The sequence below is a fragment of the Doryrhamphus excisus genome, chromosome 9, assembly GCF_030265055.1.
Source record: "Doryrhamphus excisus isolate RoL2022-K1 chromosome 9, RoL_Dexc_1.0, whole genome shotgun sequence".
Lineage (NCBI taxonomy): Eukaryota > Metazoa > Chordata > Actinopteri > Syngnathiformes > Syngnathidae > Doryrhamphus > Doryrhamphus excisus.
Window position 1 is genome coordinate 19,730,641 of NC_080474.1, and position 23,764 is coordinate 19,754,404.

The window sequence follows — 23,764 nt, forward strand, 5'->3', positions numbered from 1 at the left end:
CCAATAGGATTGGATATTAATAATTAATAGGATATGTTGTTTTTTGTGAATTATCATTCTTATTTTTCCTTCAAATCCTTCTGATTGGCTGTGGACGGAATATGAACAGATGATCCCCAGTCCTGTCTATGTCTGGACCTTAATTGGACCACATTCAGAGCTCTGAGCACAATTGAGCCTAATGCTCCGCTGGTCTTAGGCCTGGTAGCCAAGGGCCACCCGGATGCAAAGCCAGGTTAGGTTACCCACGAAAGCCCGCGGAGATGCGCCAGCTCATGCACCTCGCTCCACAAAGAAGGGAATGTTCGCCGCACAATTCGAGGTAGAGGAGCAGGCGTGGCTCCTTGGTTAGGGCCAAAGAATGGAACAAAGGCGCAGTGAAAACGAATCCCCCCCCCCCCCCACCACCACAATGCCTGAGTGATGTTTGTGGCAGATACCCATCTCCCCGTAGACAAAAGCCATCTTAAATGCTGAAAGCACAAAAGATTATACGCACAAAAGCTTTTTTTTTTGTCCACTTCATTTTGATAAGGTGAATAATGGCGGGAGTAAAATTATAACTTTGAGACAAGGGCCTGCGGGCGACTCTACAAGGTTCGGGAGCGAAAACACATGTATGCATCACAAACTTAGTGCAATCGGTCTTTTTAATCAGGACGCACAAGTGTGTCCGCAGAAGTTGATTAAGGTGACAATGAAATATGTGCAGGCCAAAGGTGCCATCTTTCGGACAAAGTGCTTTTGTTTGGGGCCGCTTGTTTGCAGGTGTCTTCCATAGATCATTAATGCTTTTAGGAAGGAAGGTTTTCCCTCTCTTTTTTTCCTCCCTTTTAAATCAAAGCAGAAAAGCTGCTGATCCTGACTATTGTTGCTCATTCCTGCGAGGACATTTCCCCCCATAGTCTTTGTCTAAATGATTGTCAGGCGGGAATAAAGTGAAACTTCATAAACAAAGCCCTAACTGGTTTATCTCTCTCTATAGGCAGAGGATTTGCACCGCAGCCTCCCCTTTTATGGTGAAGTAAGCACTTTAGCACCCCTCCTATACCCCACCCGACAAGGGGATTCCCTCAACCTTGTTACACCCATACCAGCAAAAAAAAAAAAAAAAAAAAAAGGCTCTTATTTTGGTGTAATTTAGTATATTGAAAAGACAGGTCTTCTTTCTTACAGCCAAGCCACAAAGACAGAAATGTCAATTAAAAACACCTCAGGCTTTGTGGACTGTTAGCTTTTGTGCGGACTTGACCTTTAAATCCCGGGTTGCCTCTGTTTTCCCAGGGGGGGGCAGAGCGGGAGGGGCAGGACAATAAGGGTGGGTGTTTAGAGAAGGGTATTTCAGTGCAGGATTTTTTTGTATGAGAACTTGTGACCGGTTACAAGACTAACTTTAGCGCTCCATAGCTACTACAGTAAACCTCGGATATATCGGATTCAATTGTTCCCACTGGTTTTGTCCGATATAAGCGAAATACGTTATATGCGTATACCGGAAAATGTCCGTTTTACGCATATATCGGATTTATATCCGGTATATGCGTAAATCGGATTGTATCCGTTATAAAAAGGCACTTCCTTGACTATGTTTCCAATGTACCTGGACGCGCAGGCAACGCCGCAAACGCTGCAAATGACGTCGTATAGCGGCCTGTCACGATTCGGCGAATCGGAGCGCCACGATGCGGCCATCCGAAATTTAATGGAAATGCATTGGAACGGGACTGGAGATTTTGTCCCAAATAGGCGAAATCCGTTATAAAAAATCCGATATATGCAATGAATTTTTATTGGAAATGCATTACAGAAAAATCGGTTCTTTTTTATCTGTCCGTTGTGAGCGAATTTCCGATATATCCGAGGTTTACTGTATATGAATATTAGGGGATATGTCTTCATTCATATATTCATTTTTTTCCGCTTATCCTCACGAGGGTCACGGTGCTGGAGCCTATCCCAGTTGTCTTCAGGCGAGAGGCGGGGTACAACCTGGGCACATATAGACAAACAACCATTCCCACCCACATTCATACCTATGGACAATTTGGAGTCGCTAATTAACCTAGCATGTTTTTGGAACGTGGGAGGAAACCGGAGTACCCGGAGAACATGCAAACTCCACACAGAGATGGCCGAGGGTGGAATTGAACCCCTATCTCCCCACTATCGAACTACTATCTGTGAGGTCTGCGCGCTAACCACTCGACCGCCGTGCAACCGAGATACGTCTTAACAAGTCAATTATGCTTAATGAACTTTCCTCTTCTGTGGATGATTCTATTCTTTCAACGTTATGGGAACATATTAGGGAAGCCCTTTTTCTGTTCCCTACCCTGTGTCTCGGCTCCGACGTCAGTGACCTTTGACCTTGCAAATGTTCTTTTGGATGATTAGACGCAAATTCCCACACACGCACTATGCAGAAAAGCCAAAGCTGCTGCAGCAAAAGACTACGTTGCCGCCATGACACATAATAAGCATTCCTTGCATATTCATTCGAGTTGAAAGCTTTCATTGAAGGCAAATAAAAGCATACAAATTGTCTCCTAATTCATGCATTAAAAGCAATAAAGCCCACAGTCATCATTAGAGAAAAAAAATAGTTTGTTCGCCCTCTGCTATAGACACCAACTCGGCACAGAGGACACTCACAAAAACACACAGCAAAGACGTCTATTGTTTAAAAAACACTGGCGGGTGGATCTTTTTTTCTTTTTGTCTGTGTGTGTCTGTATATTGTGGCACATTGTGTGTCAGGCTTCTTCTTCAGCGGCTTTGTGGGATATGAGAAGTGCTGACGTAACCGCGAGGGCTGCGGGATGGGATTTCACCGTCTCTCTCTTCTCTGGTTCTTTACCACCCCCGGTGACAGAAGAAGTCAAGAATGCATCGCATGGCTTTAGGCGTTTAGGCACAAGTTACTCTGGGAAGCAAAGGAGATGGTCCTGTATGCCGTGCGCGGGTTCGAACTCATGAAGGTGGCGAACTTGTGTCTTCACATCGTTTTTCACCGTGAATTCCAGTGTATAAGCTTAAAAACTCTAAATGTATGTGTATGTCAGTAACTACTCTACTACTTATTATTTCTTCATTAGTTCCTCCGTAACTACTTTAAATTCATATACTTTTAAGCACAATATCACAAACATATCAATATACATAGACTGGATTTGATGCGGAGGTCTCATGTTTCAATTTGGCGGCGCCCAAGTGCCAGCTAGTTACGGTAGTAGTGTTTATAGTGTTTAATAGTACTTTATTTATTACTTCCATATTGTTTTTTTTTTTTGCCATAATATGGATGTTCATGTTGTTACGTCATCTTGCGCCATTGTTTACACTCTGGAGCGGCTGTTAGCTTCCCCTTCGCTACGTGAGTAGGATAGGCTGCATAGCCAGAGGGAACAGTGAAAAAGACGGTATAAAGGTTTTGTATAAAGACGGTATCAACCATGTTTAAGATTGTTTGTGTTAATAAAACTTTGCACACATATTTGGCTTTGACTAAATTGAAACATCGGGATATATATCGTATATTGATATTCTACCTAAATATCTCAGAATATGAGTTTTTGTTCATATAGCCCATCCCTGTGCCTTCGTCTTTACACTCTGGAGCGGCTGTTAGCTTTGAGCACCCCTTCGCTACGTGAGTAGGAGAGGCTGCATAGTCGGAGTGAACAGCGAAAAAGACGGTATAAAGGTTTCTGTATAAAGACGGTATCAACCATGTTTTACATCTGTCGTCATGGGGAATGTGCACTAAAGATTGAACATTATATTTAACTTTTTCTACTTTTATTTATTTAAAAAAACAATATATAATATTTTATTTCAGCTGCTATTTTTCTATAAGATTGTTTGTTTTAATAAAACTTTGCACACATATTTGGCTTTGGCTAAATTTAAACATCGGGATATATATCGTATATTGATATTCTACCTAAATATCTCGAAATATGAGTTTTTGTCCATATTGTCCATACTGTATGTCAACATCACAACTTTACTTCACTCGAATTTCATAGTTATTGATTTATGTATGACAACAGTATGACACAAATGTTGAATACCTTCATTTTGGTATTATTTTTTCCAAACGTTCTGTGGTGTCATAAGGACTTTTAAGGAATCGAGTGAAAATGGTGTGCATTACTAGAAATTGTTGACTTGATCTCAACAATACAATAAATGACAGTTGGGAACAGCAGCAGCATTATTCTGATAATATATTATTCTGCCATGGAAACAGGAAATCAGAACATTCAGAGAGCGAGTTAAAAAAAACATATTATTGTCTACTTTCGCCTGGAATACTTAGAGGTGTGATGCTGTACGGTACATGTACCACCCTGATCTTAAATGTGGCTGTAGATAACCATCCTATTGGACATTTTCTGTTGTTTCTCCTGCACAGTTTGCAAGTGGATGACTTAGAAAAGGCACCCTTCATAAGACAAAACATCATAAAGGAATCAAAATTTTTGGTGTTGAGATAGCATTTCTGATCCGTGCCGACATTTCAAGTAGCGCTTCAAACGCGGAAAATGTGGAGCAACTGTACATCCAATGTATCCAGGTGGATCATCGTTTGATGGCAGGAAGCTTCAAGTGTGGTCCCACGATGCTTCGGTCCGACACGTCAGCTGCTGCGACTCACACATCCAGTCCGGGGGTGGGGGTGGGGGGGCTTCGTATTGGGGGTCCTTCAAGCCTGGGAACTTCCTTTTACACAGTCTTCAGCCTCGCCCAGAAACCTTCCCATGTGTCAAAATGATGAATCCCGGTCTTTCTGTCTGCGGCGTTGTGTTCACTGCTCGGAGATTCACCAATCACTGCTCTCCCTTGTAGTTAAAAATGTGTTTTGTGTCGTGACGAAGAGAAAAGAAGGGATGACTGAATGGCGGGCACAAATGATTTATAGTTGCAGCATTGGGCAGAGCACATTTCAAAGCCTTTCTCTTATTTCCAAGATGGGGTTGGAAATCAGCAGCTTGACTGAGCCCAAATAAGTGACTTCTTTTACCTTTTCATGGCACACAAAGGCCCTAATCCAAGGACTACTTGAGCCACCAATGTAGACCACCACAGTATGTGTCAGCCTCTCCTCATCACACAACAAAAACACATTGACTGCAGCTTTATGAAGTGAAAATGGCCCAGAAGGACAAAAATGTGAAGGAGGTTGTCCACAGTCATTTCTCTCAAAGAAAAGGCAGGCCGCATCTGGGCATTTTAATGCTTAAAATAAAGCCCAAAGACAGAGCAGAATGGATCGGGTCACCTCTATTGTTACACCGCCCGAGTGGAACAGCCCTGTTTTGTTTCAGTACCACTGACCCTTGCGGCTTATTGTGCCACCCTGTCACAGAAAAGTGTGGGCTAGAAAAAAAAAAAAAAAAAAAATTCCAGCAATGACAGAGTACTTCTTTTGAGGACTTTTCTTTGCCGTGCTTTCCCCTCATTTCCTGTTTTGTTTGCACTTTTTTCCCAGTGGTGAGTGAGCACGCCGCACTGTCAGTAAATAATAGGCGAATGGAAAGGGAGCGAAGAAGAGAGCCGAGCGACTCCTTGTGTCTGCAGGGATGTTTAATTAAAGCCCGGTGTTTACTTTGTGCCGTGCAACAAGGGGCCGCTATCACTGCCCCAAACAAATATGGTGATTAACTTCAATTTTCTGCATTTATTACGACATCAAAGCAGCGATGCTATCGCAAAAGAAAATAAAGCAATTAGAGTCCGCCGGGATCGAAATGGACTCTGCACACAGCAGTCGTGCATGAATGAGTCAATCACATGCGTGCGGGAGCTTTCTTTTCCTCGCTAAAGAGCAATTAGCGCTAATTCTTTATTTGTACACAAAACCTTTCTTCCATTTATCCACTTTTATGTGCGGGCGGGATGTGGCTTTGGGAGTTTTCTGTTCCTGTGCGGCTACACCAAGAGATACGGATGTGGTCCGAGAGGGTGAGGATGACTTATCGCAGTCATCTGCGTGGTAGTGGTGGGCGGGAGCCGCGCCGTGTTTTCCCCGATGCTGACACGATAAAGCGGCGGACCACGCAAAATGGATCACATCAAACAGGGAGGCCGTGGCGACAGCGAGGAGCCCCCGGGATGGGGGGGGAGCAGGAGGACCGCTATCTTAACGCTTCCTGTTCCTCGACGTGTCCCCTTTGATGACCTCCATCGTCAGATAAGGCGGGTCAGGCCCGGGCCCCTGGTGATCCTCCAATTAGAATTCAAATGAACTAAGCAGTCAGCACATGAGCGAGCGATGTCACCGCAGCGCTGCCTAAAGAACAGTGCAAAGGAGGAATTTTTGTTCGCTTAATGTGTGTTGCCCTCAAGGGAAGGAGACGAGATAGCGTGCAGTAATGGACCGTGTGCCATCTCTCTCTGCAGTCTGGTAGCCTTCCATCAAGGCTCAGATTGAAACTTATGTAGTGTGAAATTCCCGGGATCGGATGTGCTCCGTAGTTTCCACTCCCTGCTTGATTGTGTGGGCTCCACTACGCTGGTGGTTGGACTGGTAATACCCTCTTATCTGACCCGCAAACGGAATTGAGTGGCTTTTCATCATAAAAAAAAAAAAAAAAAAAAACACGCTGAAAGTGATCATGCTTAAATGTGTGCCTAAATGGTAGATAGCGTCTGTAATTAAGGTGCTGAATTAAATGTCTGGTTGAAGGTAGACGCGCGATGCTAATCTCGACATTTTTAGCTTCCGCTCTTCGTAACGTGTCTAATTTCAAGGGGGTTTATCGGATTTCATACATGTATCGTTTTGTTTAGTCAAGTAAAAGCAACAATAGTCAACTTTTCGAGACAACTTTGGAAATGACGTGAACTAAAATCCATTCATTTTTGCCTTTAAAAATAATAATGGAAGTTGTATTTTGGCATGGCCCGGGGGGAGACCAGTTTCACTCTAGTTTGTTACAAACTTAACTGCAGTTGACTTCATAGTAAACTTGAAGCACTTGAAAGCACCCTGGTTCAGCTCACTTCCTCTAATGCAGGGGTGGGCAAACTTTTCGTCTATATATTTTACATGTAACAGTCCACCTGGTATTATTGTATCTGTAAAACTGTCATGCAATCTGCTATTATTATTTATTATTTTATATTTATATTTAAATATTTTAAAAATAATAAAATATTATAATAATTAAAATAAAATTAAAATAATAATAATTATATTATTATTTTATATTTATATTTAAATATTTTAAAAATAATAAAATATTATAATAATTAAAATAAAATTAAAATAATAATAATTATATTATTATATATAATTAATATAATAATTAGCATTAATATAATAAATATACTAATCATAACAGTTATAATAATATCATAATTATTATTTTAATTTTTATTATTATTATGTGCTTGTGTCTCTTTTTTCAGGAGCACTTTGTAAACAACAGACCATGTCAAACAACGAAATTGATACAACCATCAAAAGGTTGGCTCAGGCCATGATGCCAGGTTGTATGTTGAGTTTAAATTAAATACTTTTGAAAGATTGGGCGGGCCGTATTCAAACACTTGGCGGGCCGGATGTGGCCCCCGGGCCGTAGTTTGCCCACCCCTGCTCTAATGTGTCTTCCTTAAACCGTCCCACCTGCAACCGGTATTAACTTAGGGACCTTTACAATACAATCCCATCGTAACAGACGCTACCTTCGTACTTTGCTACCACTTCTTGATTGATTGATTGATTGATTGATGTTTCTTGTTTCTCACCTTCTTTATCAAAGTTCTAGCACAAATTACTTTTTTTGCAGCAGGACTTAATATTTCATTCAGTTTGAACGCGTCGCCAGAGCATGGGGCGCTACTCTTATTAGGAGGAAGGATCTGTCTATAGTGTCCTAACTATAGAAAAACCAATATCCATTCTTGACAGACTGAGTCACCAATGTGCAGATGCTTTTTTTGGGAGTAGTTGGTTCTAGAGTTGGAGTTGGAGTTAAGACATACCTTTATCAATACTTGATAATAGTAATGGTTTTATTTCATTTGAACATGCATCAGATTACAATTGAATGCATCACATAATCAGTTCACAGTTCCACATGTCCAAAAGGAGTAGGAAGAAGCAAAGCTTATTAAATCCTACCCCTCAATCTGGTACTTTTACATTCAGTAACTGTTACATTTGTTCACTTCCTGCTTTCCTAATATAGTTGAAGTTTTTTTAAGGCTAATAAAAACTTATTTGCTGCCTGGGTGCATTCGTTTTCGTTACATTTGTTCACTTCCTGCTTTCCTAATTTATTTTTATTTTTATTTTTTTTATTTTTTTTATTTTAATTATTTTAATTATTTTAATTATTTTAATTATTTTAATTATTTTTATTTATTTTTATTTATTTTTATTTTTTGTCACGTACCGAAGTACGAGGTGATATGACCATCCAATGACATAATGGGTACCATACGTAGTAAGTGATATATATAGAACATCATGACTGGTTCAAGACTCTTCATCCTTGTATTTAGCAAACATCAACTGCTTGTATTGTTTCTTGAATTGGCTCATCGTTGTGCATTGTAATACTTTTTTGTTGGAATCGAATCCTACGAAACCGAGGTTCCACTGAACAATAAAATATCATACCGCCACTTATTAAAACCAATACATATTTTTAAATATTAGGTGAAAAGTACGACTCTGTCATCCGACTCATTGTGTTGTCGTCGAGGCCAGCGTTGAGCACCATGTGTGTATTTCCTAGTGATGTACCAGACAGCCGCAGTGTACTCGCTCGAGTCACTGTGGTCTGGCCCGGTGCCTGCCACCTCCACTTGAGGGGCCAGAGGTGTTGAAGGCTCAACCCGGGGGGATCTCAAGTGCTAAATTTCCAACTGCTAAGTGAGAATTAACGCTGCCATCATTTTCTTTCCACGCATTGAGTCACCTAAGTTGCTTCTACTTTATTCTATTATGACGACAGCATGCGGACACAAGTGAAAAGTTTCTCTTGTTTACTCTTTAAAGCTGCTGTTTCCTTGTCTTCTCAGGTTTTCCTGCAGGTTATTGGCGTGATCGTAGTGTCCTCCATTATCATCCCCTGGATCCTCGTCCCGTTTGTTCCTCTTCTCGCCGTCTTCCTGTGTCTGCGACGCTACTTCCTTCAGACTTCCAGAGATATCAAGCGTCTGGAGGCTACCAGTAATTTTTTTTTTTATTGGGTGGAGGGATTGTGCGGGGGCGTAGGCATGTCCATTGGTAGCGGTAGACAAAAGGCGGACCACAGGAATGCTAATAGACCATTGAGGAGTTCCATAGTCATTAGCATAAAGGCTAAAGGTGGTGCTGGCCCATGACTCGGCCACACGCAATTTCCTCAAGAGACCCGGGGTTCATGACATCACGTACAAAAGGGAAAATGCCAAGTGGGCATGACTGGGTTTTCACTTCACCTATTTTGAATGTGTACCACAAAGTCCCAAATGCACATTGGCCAATAGGTTCTGTCATCTTCAAGAATAAAAGGTTCCATTAAAACCCTCGGCAGAAACATTTAGGCTTTGTGAGCTTGACAAATGGAGACAAAAGACCGCTGAATTGCAACATTTCCATAAAATGGTTTAATATAGAAGCTGCAAATATTACAAGCTAACATTTGAAGTCTTTGCATGACTGACTTCTATAGAAACACTCAAGCACTGAATAGGCTGTTCATTATTTAAATGAATGCATCGGAATGGAAGTGCAAACGGAGCATTTGGTAATTTGTTTGTTTGAGTAGCTAACTGTGTTTTTTGTTGTTGTTGTTTTGTTTATTTACCCGCAGCTCGGAGTCCTGTCTTCTCCCACCTCTCTTCGTCCCTCCAAGGCCTGAGCACCATACGGGCTTTTAAGGTTCAGGAGAGGTTCCAGAAGATGTTTGATGACTATCAAGACCTTCACTCAGGTCCGAAGACCTTATGTGAAACTGGTTTATCACATGTCCTGACGCCGATAAGTGAAATTCCATGAAGTAGGATTCAATATTAACACATAGTCTTGTAATGGAAGCATAGGCAACCTGTTTGTGACCTGGTTTTAACATTGTTAGAGCCCCGTAGACATAAAATAACACCCCTATAGTTGTATTAATAGTCTTGTAATGGAAGCATAGGCAACCTGTTTGTGACCTGGTTTTAACATTGTTAGAGCCCCGTAGACATAAAATAACACCCCTATAGTTGGGAAGCATAGGCAACCTGTTTGTGACCTGGTTTTAACATTGTTAGAGCCCCGTAGACATAAAATAACACCCCTATAGTTGTATTAATCGTCTTGTAATGGAAGCATAGGCAACCTGTTTGTGACCTGGTTTTAACATTGTTAGAGCCCCGTAGACATAAAATAACACCCCTATAGTTGGGAAGCATAGGCAACCTGTTTGTGACCTGGTTTTAACATTGTTAGAGCCCCGTAGACATAAAATAACACCCCTATAGTTGTATTAATCGTCTTGTAATGGAAGCATAGGCAACCTGTTTGTGACCTGGTTTTAACATTGTTAGAGCCCCGTAGACATAAAATAACACCCCTATAGTTGTATTAATCGTCTTGTAATGGAAGCATAGGCAACCTGTTTGTGACCTGGTTTTAACATTGTTAGAGCCCCATAGACATAAAATAACACCCCTATACGTAGTTGTATTAATAGTCTTGTAATGGAAGCATAGGCAACCTGTTTGTGACCTGGTTTTAACATTGTTAGAGCCCCGTAGACATAAAATAACACCCCTATAGTTGGGAAGCATAGGCAACCTGTTTGTGACCTGGTTTTAACATTGTTAGAGCCCCGTAGACATAAAATAACACCCCTATAGTTGTATTAATCGTCTTGTAATGGAAGCATAGGCAACCTGTTTGTGACCTGGTTTTAACATTGTTAGAGCCCCGTAGACATAAAATAACACCCCTATAGTTGGGAAGCATAGGCAACCTGTTTGTGACCTGGTTTTAACATTGTTAGAGCCCCGTAGACATAAAATAACACCCCTATAGTTGTATTAATCGTCTTGTAATGGAAGCATAGGCAACCTGTTTGTGACCCGGTTTTAACATTGTTAGAGCCCCGTAGACATAAAATAACACCCCTATAGTTGTGTTAATAGTCTTGTAATGGAAGCATAGGCAACCTGTTTGTGACCTGGTTTTAACATTGTTAGAGCCCCGTAGACATAAAATAACACCCCTATAGTTGTATTAATCGTCTTGTAATGGAAGCATAGGCAACCTGTTTGTGACCTGGTTTTAACATTGTTAGAGCCCCGTAGACATAAAATAACACCCCTATAGTTGTATTAATAGTCTTGTAATGGAAGCATAGGCAACCTGTTTGTGACCTGGTTTTAACATTGTTAGAGCCCTGTAGACATAAAATAACACCCCTATAGTTGTATTAATAGTCTTGTAATGGAAGCATAGGCAACCTGTTTGTGACCTGGTTTTAACATTGTTAGAGCCCCGTAGACATAAAATAACACCCCTATAGTTGTATTAATCGTCTTGTAATGGAAGCATAGGCAACCTGTTTGTGACCTGGTTTTAACATTGTTAGAGCCCCGTAGACATAAAATAACACCCCTATAGTTGTATTAATAGTCTTGTAATGGAAGCATAGGCAACCTGTTTGTGACCTGGTTTTAACATTGTTAGAGCCCTGTAGACATAAAATAACACCCCTATAGTTGTATTAATCGTCTTGTAATGGAAGCATAGGCAACCTGTTTGTGACCTGGTTTTAACATTGTTAGAGCCCCGTAGACATAAAATAACACCCCTATAGTTGTATTAGTCGTCTTGTAATGGAAGCATAGGCAACCTGTTTGTGACCTGGTTTTAACATTGTTAGAGCCCCGTAGACATAAAATAACACCCCTATAGTTGTATTAATCGTCTTGTAATGGAAGCATAGGCAACCTGTTTGTGACCTGGTTTTAACATTGTTAGAGCCCCGTAGACATAAAATAACACCCCTATAGTTGTATTACCTCATATAGTAGGCATGATAATAAGACATAATAACTCTAGCAATGGGAAAGTTCCTTGTTCTGTCGTATCTCGAACGTGATGTGGGTCGATTACATGGACTCAAAAGATGGATGTCAGCCTGTCATCCGTCCTCACGACGATGTTTGACACTTGACTAAGTGTCTGACATGTGTCTGGCATACAGTACACACTGTTTTTTCAGCTTTTTTAGGTACCACCCATGATGTGCATTGTTAGCTAGCTCATACCAACTAGTTGTCTCTCTGTATAATGCACAGAAAAGTTCAATTATTTTTCACATAATGATGGTGAATGACGGGAAAAATAAAAAATTACAGTTTTCCTTTAAGAAATGATTTGAAACAGGGTGGGGAAGAAGCCAAAAATGTACCACTTCCACACAGAATTGGAGGATACTTTTTTGTCACTATGTCACATCGCACTCTGAATCCATGGTAGTGCAGAAGATGTTCAATAAACAATAATAAACAAATCAGGCTTTGGTACTAAGTGACAATGTGTACAGTTTAGCACGTAGCCAAATTCTGTATATCAATAATATGTTATTATCAATACAGCTCTTGTATTGGATCTCATTTACAGGTGCACCTTAGGTTGTATTCATGGGCTCACTGTCATGTGTTTGCTAACAGAGGCCTGGTTCCTGTTCCTGACTACCTCGCGATGGCTCGCTGTACGTCTCGACGGGATCTGTTCTATTTTCGTGGCCATTACTGCTTTCGGATGTCTTTATTTCAGGGACGGTACTGTATGGGCTCTCATATATAGCCATGTGACACGTTCTTGACAACTTGATGTAGTCTCATTATTTGTTCCTTCATTGCAGAAATGGACCCCGGTGCAGTCGGCTTGGCTCTGTCTTATGCGGTGACGCTGACCGGCATGTTTCAGTGGGGCGTTAGGCAGAGTGCAGAGATTGAGAACATGGTGTGAGAACTTTTAAATGCGTCTTATATTAACACAAGTAACACATCTAGACAAGTGACTAAAAATGGTTGGACAGTGATAACTGAATTTCGGACAAGTCGGAATTAATATTAATAAATGGGAATATTTTCATAAAATTTTATTTGACTTTTAATTTTAAATAAATTTTAAATAAAATAAAAATTAATAATAAATAAAATTATTAAGATAAAATTTTACAGTTTTGTTGTTTTTTTACACTTTTATTGCAATTGATCAGAGATCGGAGAACGTAAACATCAAACTCACAGGAGGTTTTTGGAGCTGTGTGTCAAAAATAGACGTTTTTATGAGCAAATACTCAATATTTTTCGCCATTTTCTTTTGGTCCCGGACACCATCCCCGCAAAACGTGGAGATCTACTGTATAGATCAGGGGTGGGTAAATATTTTGACTCGTGGGTCTCATTGAGTTAACAAAATTGTCCGGAGGGCCAGAACATGTATTTAACACCTACACGCTATTTTATGTTTATAATTTTCCTTGAATTATTTGTCAAATTTCGGATTTGTAAAAGTGTTCTACTATCAGCAGTTCTCATGTCCCTTTTTTACATCAAATTATTAAAATTAAATTTTAATTAAATTTAATTATTAAAATTGTATTTTACTTTTAATTTTAAATTAAATTTTTATTTAATTTAATTATTAAAATTGTATTTTAATTTTAATTTTAATTTAATTTAATTTAATTTAATTTAATTTAATTTAATTTAATTTAATTTAATTTAATTTAATTTAATTTAATTTAATTTAATTTAATTTAATTTTAATTTTAATTTTAATTTTAATTTTAATTTTAATTTTAATTATTAAAATTTAATTTTACAGTTTTGTTGTTTTTTTTAACTAAATAAGACATCCGACTTGGAAGTCATGTCGCCAGTTTGTATGTTAAAAGTTGAAATACTTAAATACGATAAAGTTGAAAGCAACTGGCGGGCCGGATTCAAATGAGTGGTGGGCAGCTATTATTTGAGGCCTGTGGACATGAAATAGCACCCCTATAGTCACTTTTACACTCCTATTATTCCTTCTTTGCAACACATTGCTCAATAATGTAAACACAGCTTGCTACCGAGTGAACTAGTTAGCCTCTAGTTTGTTTATTTTAAACTTAAGAAAGGGTTTCAAATGGAATGGGGAAGAAGGGAAAAAGTAAGATACCACTTCCACACAGAAGTGGATTTTTTTTTTCATTATATGACTGTGGCCACTGATCACAACACACAACAAAAAGATGACGTTATGTACCAAAAGCGGCGTTTGACTTCACCGACGGGTTCAACAGCTACAGAGCAACCACCATGGCATCCGTTGTGAGAGACAGCCGTGACTGACAGCCGAAACGGCAATCATTTTATTTGGGCAGCAGCTTTAATTGGAGAATAATAGAAACAGGAGACCTTTTTACTATTCTAGGAAGACTTTCTTGCCTGTTTTGGATGTCTGTGGGTTTTTCTTGGCTTAATCTCTGTTCCAGTTCATCTCAAAGGTTTTTTTTTTTTTTGTGGGATTAAGGTCAAGTTCTGCCACAGCAGTTTCAAGAAAAGTGTCTTTCCGTACTCTTTTCCACTAAGTGGAACTGTCAACATCCAATCAATATTCCCACTTGAATTCCATGAATACTTTGTGTCTGTAGATGACATCCGTGGAAAGAGTTGTGGAGTACACAGAACTTAAGAGTGAAGCAGCCTGGGAGACTGACACAATGCCACCCCCCGATTGGCCAAAGAGAGGCTTCATCACTTTTGACTCGGTCAACTTCTCCTACAGTGCCGATGATCCGTTGGTCCTCAAGAACCTCACTCTCGTCTTCACATCCACGGAAAAGGTCCTCACTCGCACCAAGCGCACACACAATCACAATACGAAGGAATGAGGTTCATACAGGGTTAAGCGACTTATAAATAATCATATTCCTTGTTTCAATCGCTGAGATCTTTCTCCTAGGAGGGGGGGGGGGGGGCACCGGTGTGCAGAGACCATGACTTAGATATGATATGCAGCTGGAATGTGCTGCATTGTTACGTGGCATTCTTTCCCAATCAATTATTAAAGGACAGCATATTGTGCCGCTGATTCTCCGGCACTATACCATTTGTGATTCATGGAATACATATCTTGTAATTAAGACTGTTCAAGTGGATCCATTCGGTCTCAATTTGCATTTTGAGCTACCTGGCGGTGACAACTGTTTATTCACTGGGAGGAGAGAGAGCGAAGGAAGAGAAAAGGAGAAGACGATGGAGATGGTTGAGGATGATTGGGATTGTGTGTTTAATGCAAGGGGGTGTGTTTTTGCATGGCTATGCTTGGCCAGGGTGGGCTGATTTCACAATGAATAGGTTGATAAGTGTACAGCTCCTGGCTGGCAGGATTGGATGAGGGAGGGGAGGGAATCGGGGGGGGGTAGCGAGGTTATATTGACAAGCCATTGCATCACAGCCATCAAGTCACATAACTGTTCATAAGCTGATTTAAAGCACATGCAACTCGCCTTTGACACCAGCAAGAGACATTTTTGCACCAAACTGGATTACTTGGTCAATGGCGGCTACCCACAATGCCAATGAAAGAGTTAGCATCCATCACAGCATAGCGTTGCATTGTTTTGGAAACACACATGCTCCACCACCACATCGCCGCCATGAGGGGTTTTTCCCATGCATTCAGACAAACCCCGCCCTGTATGTCCTATAATACTCGAACCTTTCTTGGGATCATGGGATCCATTTACCAGCCCTCACCCATAATAAAAACAAAATGTTTTAAAACAAATGCACATAGTTAATAATCTGTTATGTGGTGCAACTGTGACTGTAACAAACTTTATTCACTGTACAAGCGCATTTGAAAGTAATGGTAATGGTTTGATTTCATTTGAACATGCATCAGATTACAATTGAATGCATCACATAATCAGTTCACAGTTCCACATGTCCAAAAGGAGTAGGAAGAAGCAAAGCTGATTAAATCCTACCCCTCCATATGGTACTTTTACAATCAGTAACTGTTACATTTGTTCACTTCCTGCTTTCCTAATGTAGTTTAAGTTTTTTTTAAGGCTAATAAAAACCAATATGGTGCCTCCGTGCATTCGTTTTCTACAGCTTATCCTCACGAGGGTCGCGGGGGTGTGTGCTGGAGCCTATCCCAGCCAATCACAGGGCACATATAGACAAACAACAGTCAATCAGTAACTGTTACATTTGTTCACTTCCTGCTTTCCCAATATAGTTAACTTTTTGAATTTTAGATTTTTTTGTTTTTGAATTTTTTAATGTTTTAATTTTTAATTTTTTTAATTTTTTAAATTTTTTAAAATTTTTTAAAAATTTTTAATTTTTTTAATTTATTTAATTTTTTTTATTTTTTTTCACGTACTGAAGTACGAGGTGGTATGACCATCCAATGACATAATGGGCACCATATTAACTGTCAATATAGTGATATATACTATATAGCGCATCATGACTGGTTCAAGACTCTTGTGTAAAAGTGTAAAAAGAAGTTCACACCTGTAAAATGTGACAAAGTAACAAGTTGAGGTAGTTTTCCAGTTTAGTATAGTAAAATATATATACAGTAAAGTATATCCTGATAATATATCGGGATGGTGTCAGCTGAGCGATATCGGTCTATAAAGTAGATATCGGTTCATATTAGTTAATCCTTTGGTGCGTGATATGCTCACAGTGCTGAGTTTTCTGTGACTTTAGGGCATTGTGGATGAAATATTTTGTATGAAATATGTATTGACATAATGAACCAGAAAGAGTTATGTCTTTAAAAATACTTCTTTATAGAATCGGAATCTTTTGCTCAGTCATTACGAGGCTTTAAAAGTGGTCTTGGGATCATTTTGTCATTTTTCAAACTACAGATACTTAAAGTATTTTTGCAGTCATTCGTAGTATAGTGGAAGAAGTGTTCATTTGGAGTTCAGTGAAAACCCAAACTACCAACTTATAAGGAGATAATCGGTGAAGCTACTGTATAACTGTCGGAAGTTAAAATATCAACTCCTTTCAATCAGTCGTCCTTTTTGTTGTCTTGTCACACAAGCCGTCCGGTGGCGTGGCCCCTCACAGACATGACACTTCAACAAAAAGCCCCGTGATGAATAGTCCGAAAAGGGAGCACGGCAGCAATTTGTCTTTTTATTACGCAGGATTTCTCTGGCGTATGACTTAGTTCTCTATCTGTCCCCCTGTAGGTGGGCATTGTGGGGCGAACCGGCGCTGGTAAGAGCTCTCTGATGTCGGCCTTGTTCCGCCTGGCAGAACCCGAGGGCAGGATAGTGATTGATGGTTTCAGGACATCTGACATAGGTCTGCATACTCTTCGTCAGAGGATGTCCATCATACCGCAGGTCAGTGCTTCTATCACGACTAGAAACCAACGGGTATGTCCATATAAAGCAAAGAAATGCACAACATATAGACAAACAACCATTGCTCCTCGATGATGTATACCAGGGGTGGGCAAACTACGGCTCGGGGGCCACGTGCGGCCCACCAACGTTTGAATCCGGCCCGCCAGTTGAAGTTTTCTTTTATTAAGAAACCAGCATGGCAACAAAATGTAGTATTTTCTACATATATAATAGTGTTACCTGAAGAAGTATTTAAACTCTTCATGTTGCACTTCCCATGAAGCCAGGGGTCGGCAAACTACGGCCCGGGGGCCACATGCGGCCCACCACTCATTTGAATCCGGCCCGCCAGTTGCTTTCTAAGTAACTTTTAACATACAAACTGGCAACATGACTTCCAAGTCGGATGTCTTATTTAGTAAAAAAAACAACAACAAAACTGTAAAATTAAATTTTAATTAATTTTAATTAAATTACAATTTTATTTACAATTAAAAGTAAAATACAATTTTAATAATTAAATTAAATTACAATTTTATTTACAATTAAATTTTAATAATTAAATTAAATTACAATTTTATTTACAATTAAAAGTAAAATACAATTTTAATAATTAAACTAAATTACAATTTTATTTAAAATTAAATTTTAATAATTCAATTAAATTAAAATTTTAATTTTTTAATTAAAAGCAAAATACAATTTTTATAATTAAATTAAAATTTTATGTAAAATTAAAATTTTAATAATTAAATTAAATTAAAATTTTATTTAAAATTAAAAGTAAAATACAATTGTAATAATTACATTCAATTAAAATTTTATTTTAATAATTTGATGTAGTCTGATCTTTAAAGTGCTCCTGAAAAAAGGGACATGAGAACATATAGCTGATAGTAGAACACTTTTACAGATAAAAACTTAGACAAATAATTCAAGGAAAATTATAAACATAAAATAGTGTGTAGGTGTTAAATATTTTGTAAACTCAATGCGGCCCATGAGTCAAAATATTTGCCCACTCCTATTCTATATATTAGATCTCCACATTTTGCGGGGATGGCGTCCGGGACCAAAAGAAAATGACGAAAAATCTTGAGTATTTGCCCATAAAAATGTCTGTCCAAAAACCTCCTGTGAGTTTGATGTTTACGTTCTCCAATTTCTGATCAATTGCAATAAAAGTGTAATTATTTCTTTCTTCAATTGGCCGTACGTCATACCGTAGCAGCAATAAAAAAACACTATGTTCTTTTAAGAAGCGAGCAAACCATTGAAATCATTTTCCAACTGTTCTTTTAGGGTGAAATGATTGTTGGGTCGTTATAGTCGAACCATATGAGACGTCACGATTAACCGAGAAACCCCGGCACTTTGGCTGAGTTATTCACCTTGCATTTAAAAACAAGTACAGAGAATTACACTTGTCACTCTGGGGATTTCTCAAAGCGAGACAAAACGGACGCCCTGAGACAGTTTAACTTTATTTCCGCTTGTTGAAACAGATACGGCATTAAGGAAAATGCCAGCCCGCGGGTGAGTGTCAGCAGAGTATAGGGGAGGGAAGGGGGGGAGACTCCCACGGCCCCGCACTGCGAAGAGAGCAGCTCCCCATCCCTGACAGGGGATTAGCCCTCTACCCCCCAAACATGGGAAAGCTGCTTAGAAGAAGTCTCCCCATCCTCGCAGTCAGAGTCCCCCTTGTATGCCGTCACTTAACCCCCCCGATCGCAGCCAAAATTGCCCAAAACAGTTTCATTAATGCTTCGGTGCGGGTTTGATAGTTTTCTGGCATTGCCGCTTCTTACGAGAAAGTTTTGCATCCCCGTGCGGACTACTTTGAGATAGATGTGATGTGACTTTTTTTTTTCGGAAAATGGCAGGTGAAGTCACATGCTTTTCATACGCTCCGAGTTACACACAGAGCAGACGCTCGGATGCTTGAAATGCTTAAAAAAGCGTATACTGTCTATATGTCAAAGATAACATGATATGATTGTTATGTTTTTTAGAAGATTCCTTATTTTCAGTGCAACTCTCGCATTTCATATGATAAGCTTCTACTGTATTAGCATATGACATTAAAAGAAGCCCTTTCAGATTGTATTGAATTCTTAGGAATTACTTTGTAATACAAAAAAATGGAAGCAAACAGAAGACTTAGAATTGGTGAAGCACATAATCGCTGAATGGAAAGTTGTGCTTGAAAGGGTTTTATTACCCGCCGGAACGTTGAATCCTCTATTAAAGTATGTCACAAAACTCGCTTGAATTGGGACTGTCTTAATGGCACGCTGCTATTTTTGCTGTCAGTGATGGGAGAAAAAAAAAAAAGTTCTATAAAAGTGTTATTTTTATAGTTACACCATGGGAGTCTTTTCGCTTTAAGTTAAGTTTGTTGAGCACTGTGTTCTTGTTCGTTGCATCACATTGGGCGCTCGGCTGCACGGAGGTCGAGTGGTTAGCGCGCAGACCTCACAGCTAGGAGACCAGGGTTCAATTCCACCCTCGGCTATCTCTGTGTGGAGTTTGCATGTTCTCCCACCGTGCATGCGTGGGTTTTCCGCGGGTACTCCGGTTTCCTCCCACATTCCAAAAACATGCTAGGTTAATTGGCATCACATTGGGTGCTCGGCTGCACGGCGGTCGAGTGGTTAGCGCGCAGACCTCACAGCTAGGAGACCAGGGTTCAATTCCACCCTCGGCCATCTCTGTGTGGAGTTTACATGTTCTCCCCGTGCATGCGTGGGTTTTCTCCGGGTACTCCGGTTTCCTCCCACATTCCAAAAACATGCTAGGTTAATTAGCGACTCCAAATTGTCCATAGGTATGAATGTGAGTGTGAATGGTTGTTTGTCTATATGTGCCCTGTGATTGGCTGGCCACCAGACCAAACAGCTGGGATAGGCTCCAGCACCCCCACGACCCTTTTTATTAGCCTTAAAAAAAACGTATGAACTTATGAACAGAACAATAAATTACAGGATGCAGTTATACATTAGTGGTTACCACTTGTGGCTCACAGCCAGGAGACACAAGTTCAATTCCACCATCAGTCATCTCTGTGTGGAGTTTGCATGTTCTCCCCGTGCATGCGTGGGTTTTCTCCAGGTACTCCGGTTTCCTCTCACATTCCAAAAACATGCTAGGTTAATTAGCGACTCCAAATTGTCCATAGGTATGAATGTGAGTGTGAATGGTTGTTTGTCTATATGTGCCCTGTGATTGGCTGGCCACCAGACCAGACAGTTGGGATAGGCTCCAGCACCCTCACGACCCTTTTTATTAGCCTTAAAAAAAACGTATGAACTTATGAACAGAACTATAAATTACAGGATGCAGTTATACATTACGGCTGCGTGGGGAAGGAGTGGTTACCACTCGTGGCTCACAGCCAGGAGACACAAGTTCAATTCCACCATCGGCCATCTCTGTGTGGAGTTTACATGTTCTCCCACCGTGCATGCGTGGGTTTTCTCCGGGTACTCGGGTTTCCTCCCACATTCCAGAAAAACATGCTAGGCTAATTAGCGACTCCAAATTGTCCATAGGTATGAATGTGAGTGTGAATGGTTGTTTGTCTATATGTGCCCTGTGATTGGCTGTCCACCAGTCCAGGGTGTACGCCGCCTCTCGCCCGAAGACAGCTGGGATAGGCTCCAGCAACCTCAGAAGACAGCTGGGATAGGCTCCAGCTCCAGCACAAAATGAACGAATGTTCTCCAAAATGTTGCCCCTAAACTAATCCATGTGCCCTCTACTGTATTGAGTGGCCAAAAAAAGACGCTGGTTGAGATGCTGGTTGTCGCTGTCACATTGTAATACTAGACCTCATTTAAGGATGATTTACCTGTTTGAGGCGTCCTGTCACAGATGCACTTGACTGTCGTACATTTGGAGATGGTTATCACTAATCTTTACTAATTTTGCAACTCTACGGAATCTATTGTACTCCATTCTCAGCCTTTGTACGAGGGCTTTTTGTCTTAAAATAAAAGATCAACTCGGGGAAGCATAGTCGGCCAAAGTGCTGAATGGGACTCCCGAGTGTATCAAGTCCTTTGTGAGCACCTTTTCCCCGAGCACATTTCCTAGATGCGCTCCATAAAGCCTGTCTTAACCCTTTCATACATTTTAGCCCTTGTCATTATCTTTACCGGCCACGGCCTTCTCTTTCTATATCCATCTATCCACAGGACCCAGTTCTCTTCACGGGCACCATGAGGAAGAATCTGGACCCTTTCAGGCAGCACACAGATGAGGACCTGTGGAATGCACTCCAAGAGGTACTTCAGCCCGGCTCTGAATGATTCCCCCTTGCCGGCCCAGGGGGGGATCCCTCTGTCCCCCCGTACAATGCTGCCATTCAGCCTCCCTGCTCGCCACAAGTCATGGGGGGAAATCCCATTAGGGCCATGGGGCCCAGCTCAATGTGCGGCTTGTAACTGGGAAGCATTGAAAGTGCTGGGGGATGTGTTTGGGCAGTCAGGCCAATCAGGATGAAGGCTCCCCCCACAGTGAAGGGCTTCAGCTCCTGGTCCTGCGACTGAATGGGTTTGGTGGCCTGGATTAAAGCTAGAGGGCTGGCCACAAGAGAGCACTGGCCAAGGTCATCAGTGGACCCGGCCTTGCATTGTGCCAGGCGGTTAATGGGTGTGTTTGGATGGGTCTTTAAAGACATCTCCACGGGAGGCCTTTATGCAGGAGTAATGAAGGGTTGGGGCTCTGCGCTCCCCTCTCCGCAGGTGCAGTTGAAGGCCGCGGTGGAGGAACTGCCCAATAAGTTGGACACCATGCTGACCGAGTCGGGCTCCAACTTCAGCATGGGCCAGAGGCAGCTGGTGTGTCTTGCCAGGGCCATCCTGCGGAAAAACCGCATCCTTGTCATCGATGAGGCCACGGCCAATGTGGACCCAAGGTCAGAGGGGTTTACTTTCAACATGCAAACGCCACACAGAGATGGCCGATGGTGGAATTGAACTTGGGTCTCCTGGCTGTGAGGCGCGAGTGGTAACCAGTGCAGCCGTAATGTGTCACTGCATCCTGTGATTTATCGTTCTGTTCATAAAATACAGCAAAAATGAGCATATTGCACACATTGTAGGAAATAGTGATTAATCATGATTAATTCATTTGAAAACGGAGTAACTTTTTAGTAACGCAAAGATATTGCAATATCCAAACAAAACTGTGACATGTGACGTCCATGAATTCAATGTGTCCTCCATTGGGATAGAATAATAATAATAATAATAAGGGGCGGCACGGCGGTCAAGTGGTTAGCGCGCAGACCTCACAGCTAGGAGACCAGGGTTCAATTCCACCCTCGGCCATCTCTGTGTGGAGTTTGCATGTTCTCCCCGTGCATGCGTGGGTTTTCTCCGGGTACTCCGGTTTCCTCCCACATTCCAAAAACATGCTAGGTTAATTAGCGACTCCAAATTGTCCATAGGTATGAATGTGAGTGTGAATGGTTGTTTGTCTATATGTGCCCTGTGATTGGCTGGCCACCAGTCCAGGGTGTACCCCGCCTCTCGCCCAAAGACAGCTGGGATAGGCTCCAGCACCCCCGCGACCCTCGTGAGGAAAAAGCGGTAGAAAATGAATGAATGAATAAGAAGAGGAAGAGGAAGAGGAAGAGGAAGAGGAGAAGAAAGAGGAAGAAGAGGAAGAGGAGGAGGAGGAAGAGGAGGAGGAGAAGAAAGAGGAAGAAGAAAGAAGAGGAAGACGAAGAGGAAGAGGAGAAGGAAGAGGAAGAGAAGAAAGAGGAAGAAGAAAGAAGAAGAAAGAAGAAGAAGAAAGGAAGAGGAAGAGGAAGGAGAGGAAGGAGAGGAAGGAGAAGGAAGAGGAAGAGGAAGAGGAGAAGAAAGAGGAAGAGGAGAAGAAAGAGGAAGAGAAGAAGAAAGAGGAAGAGGAGAAGAAAGAGGAAGAGGAGAAGAAAGGAAGAGGAAGAGGAGAAGAAAGAGGAAGAGGAGGAAGAGGAAGAGGAGGAAGAGGAGAAGAAAGAGGAAGAGGAGGAGAAAGAGGAAGAAGAAAGAAGAGGAAGACGAAGAGGAAGAGGAGAAGGAAGAGGAAGAGAAGAAAGAGGAAGAGGAGAAGAAAGGAATAGGAAGAGGATAACAAAGAGGAAGAAGAAAGAGGAAGAAGAAAGGAAGAAGAAGAGGAAGAAGAAGAGGAAGAGGAAGGAGAAGAAAGAGGAAGAGAAGAAGAAAGAGGAAGAGGAAGAGGAGAAGGAAGAGGAAGAGGAAGAGGAGAAGAAAGAGGAAGAGGAAGAGGAGAAGGAAGAGGAAGAGGAAGAGGAAGAGGAGAAGAAAGAGAAAGAGGAGAAGAAAGGAAGAGGATAAGAAATAGGAAGAAGAAAGAGGAAGAAGAAAGAAGAAGAAAGAAGA

The 23,764-nt window shown here is 41.0% G+C and overlaps 1 protein-coding gene and 1 long non-coding RNA gene across 3 annotated transcripts in view; one reads left to right on the forward strand and one right to left on the reverse strand.

Annotated features, from left to right (window-relative positions):
- Positions 1–23,764, forward strand: part of LOC131136286 (ATP-binding cassette sub-family C member 4-like) — a 56,633-nt gene that overhangs the window by 25,000 nt on the left and 7,869 nt on the right. For both annotated transcript variants that reach the window (XM_058082974.1, XM_058082975.1), the window contains exons 21-28: positions 9,037–9,187; positions 9,813–9,932; positions 12,664–12,774; positions 12,858–12,958; positions 14,640–14,831; positions 17,217–17,372; positions 21,572–21,661; positions 22,121–22,293. In XM_058082974.1, the coding sequence (XP_057938957.1) occupies positions 9,037–9,187; positions 9,813–9,932; positions 12,664–12,774; positions 12,858–12,958; positions 14,640–14,831; positions 17,217–17,372; positions 21,572–21,661; positions 22,121–22,293 (1,094 nt within the window). The remainder of the gene's footprint in view (positions 1–9,036; positions 9,188–9,812; positions 9,933–12,663; positions 12,775–12,857; positions 12,959–14,639; positions 14,832–17,216; positions 17,373–21,571; positions 21,662–22,120; positions 22,294–23,764) is intronic.
- Positions 1–23,764, reverse strand: part of LOC131136290 (uncharacterized) — a 118,332-nt gene that overhangs the window by 14,005 nt on the left and 80,563 nt on the right. The window lies entirely within an intron of this gene.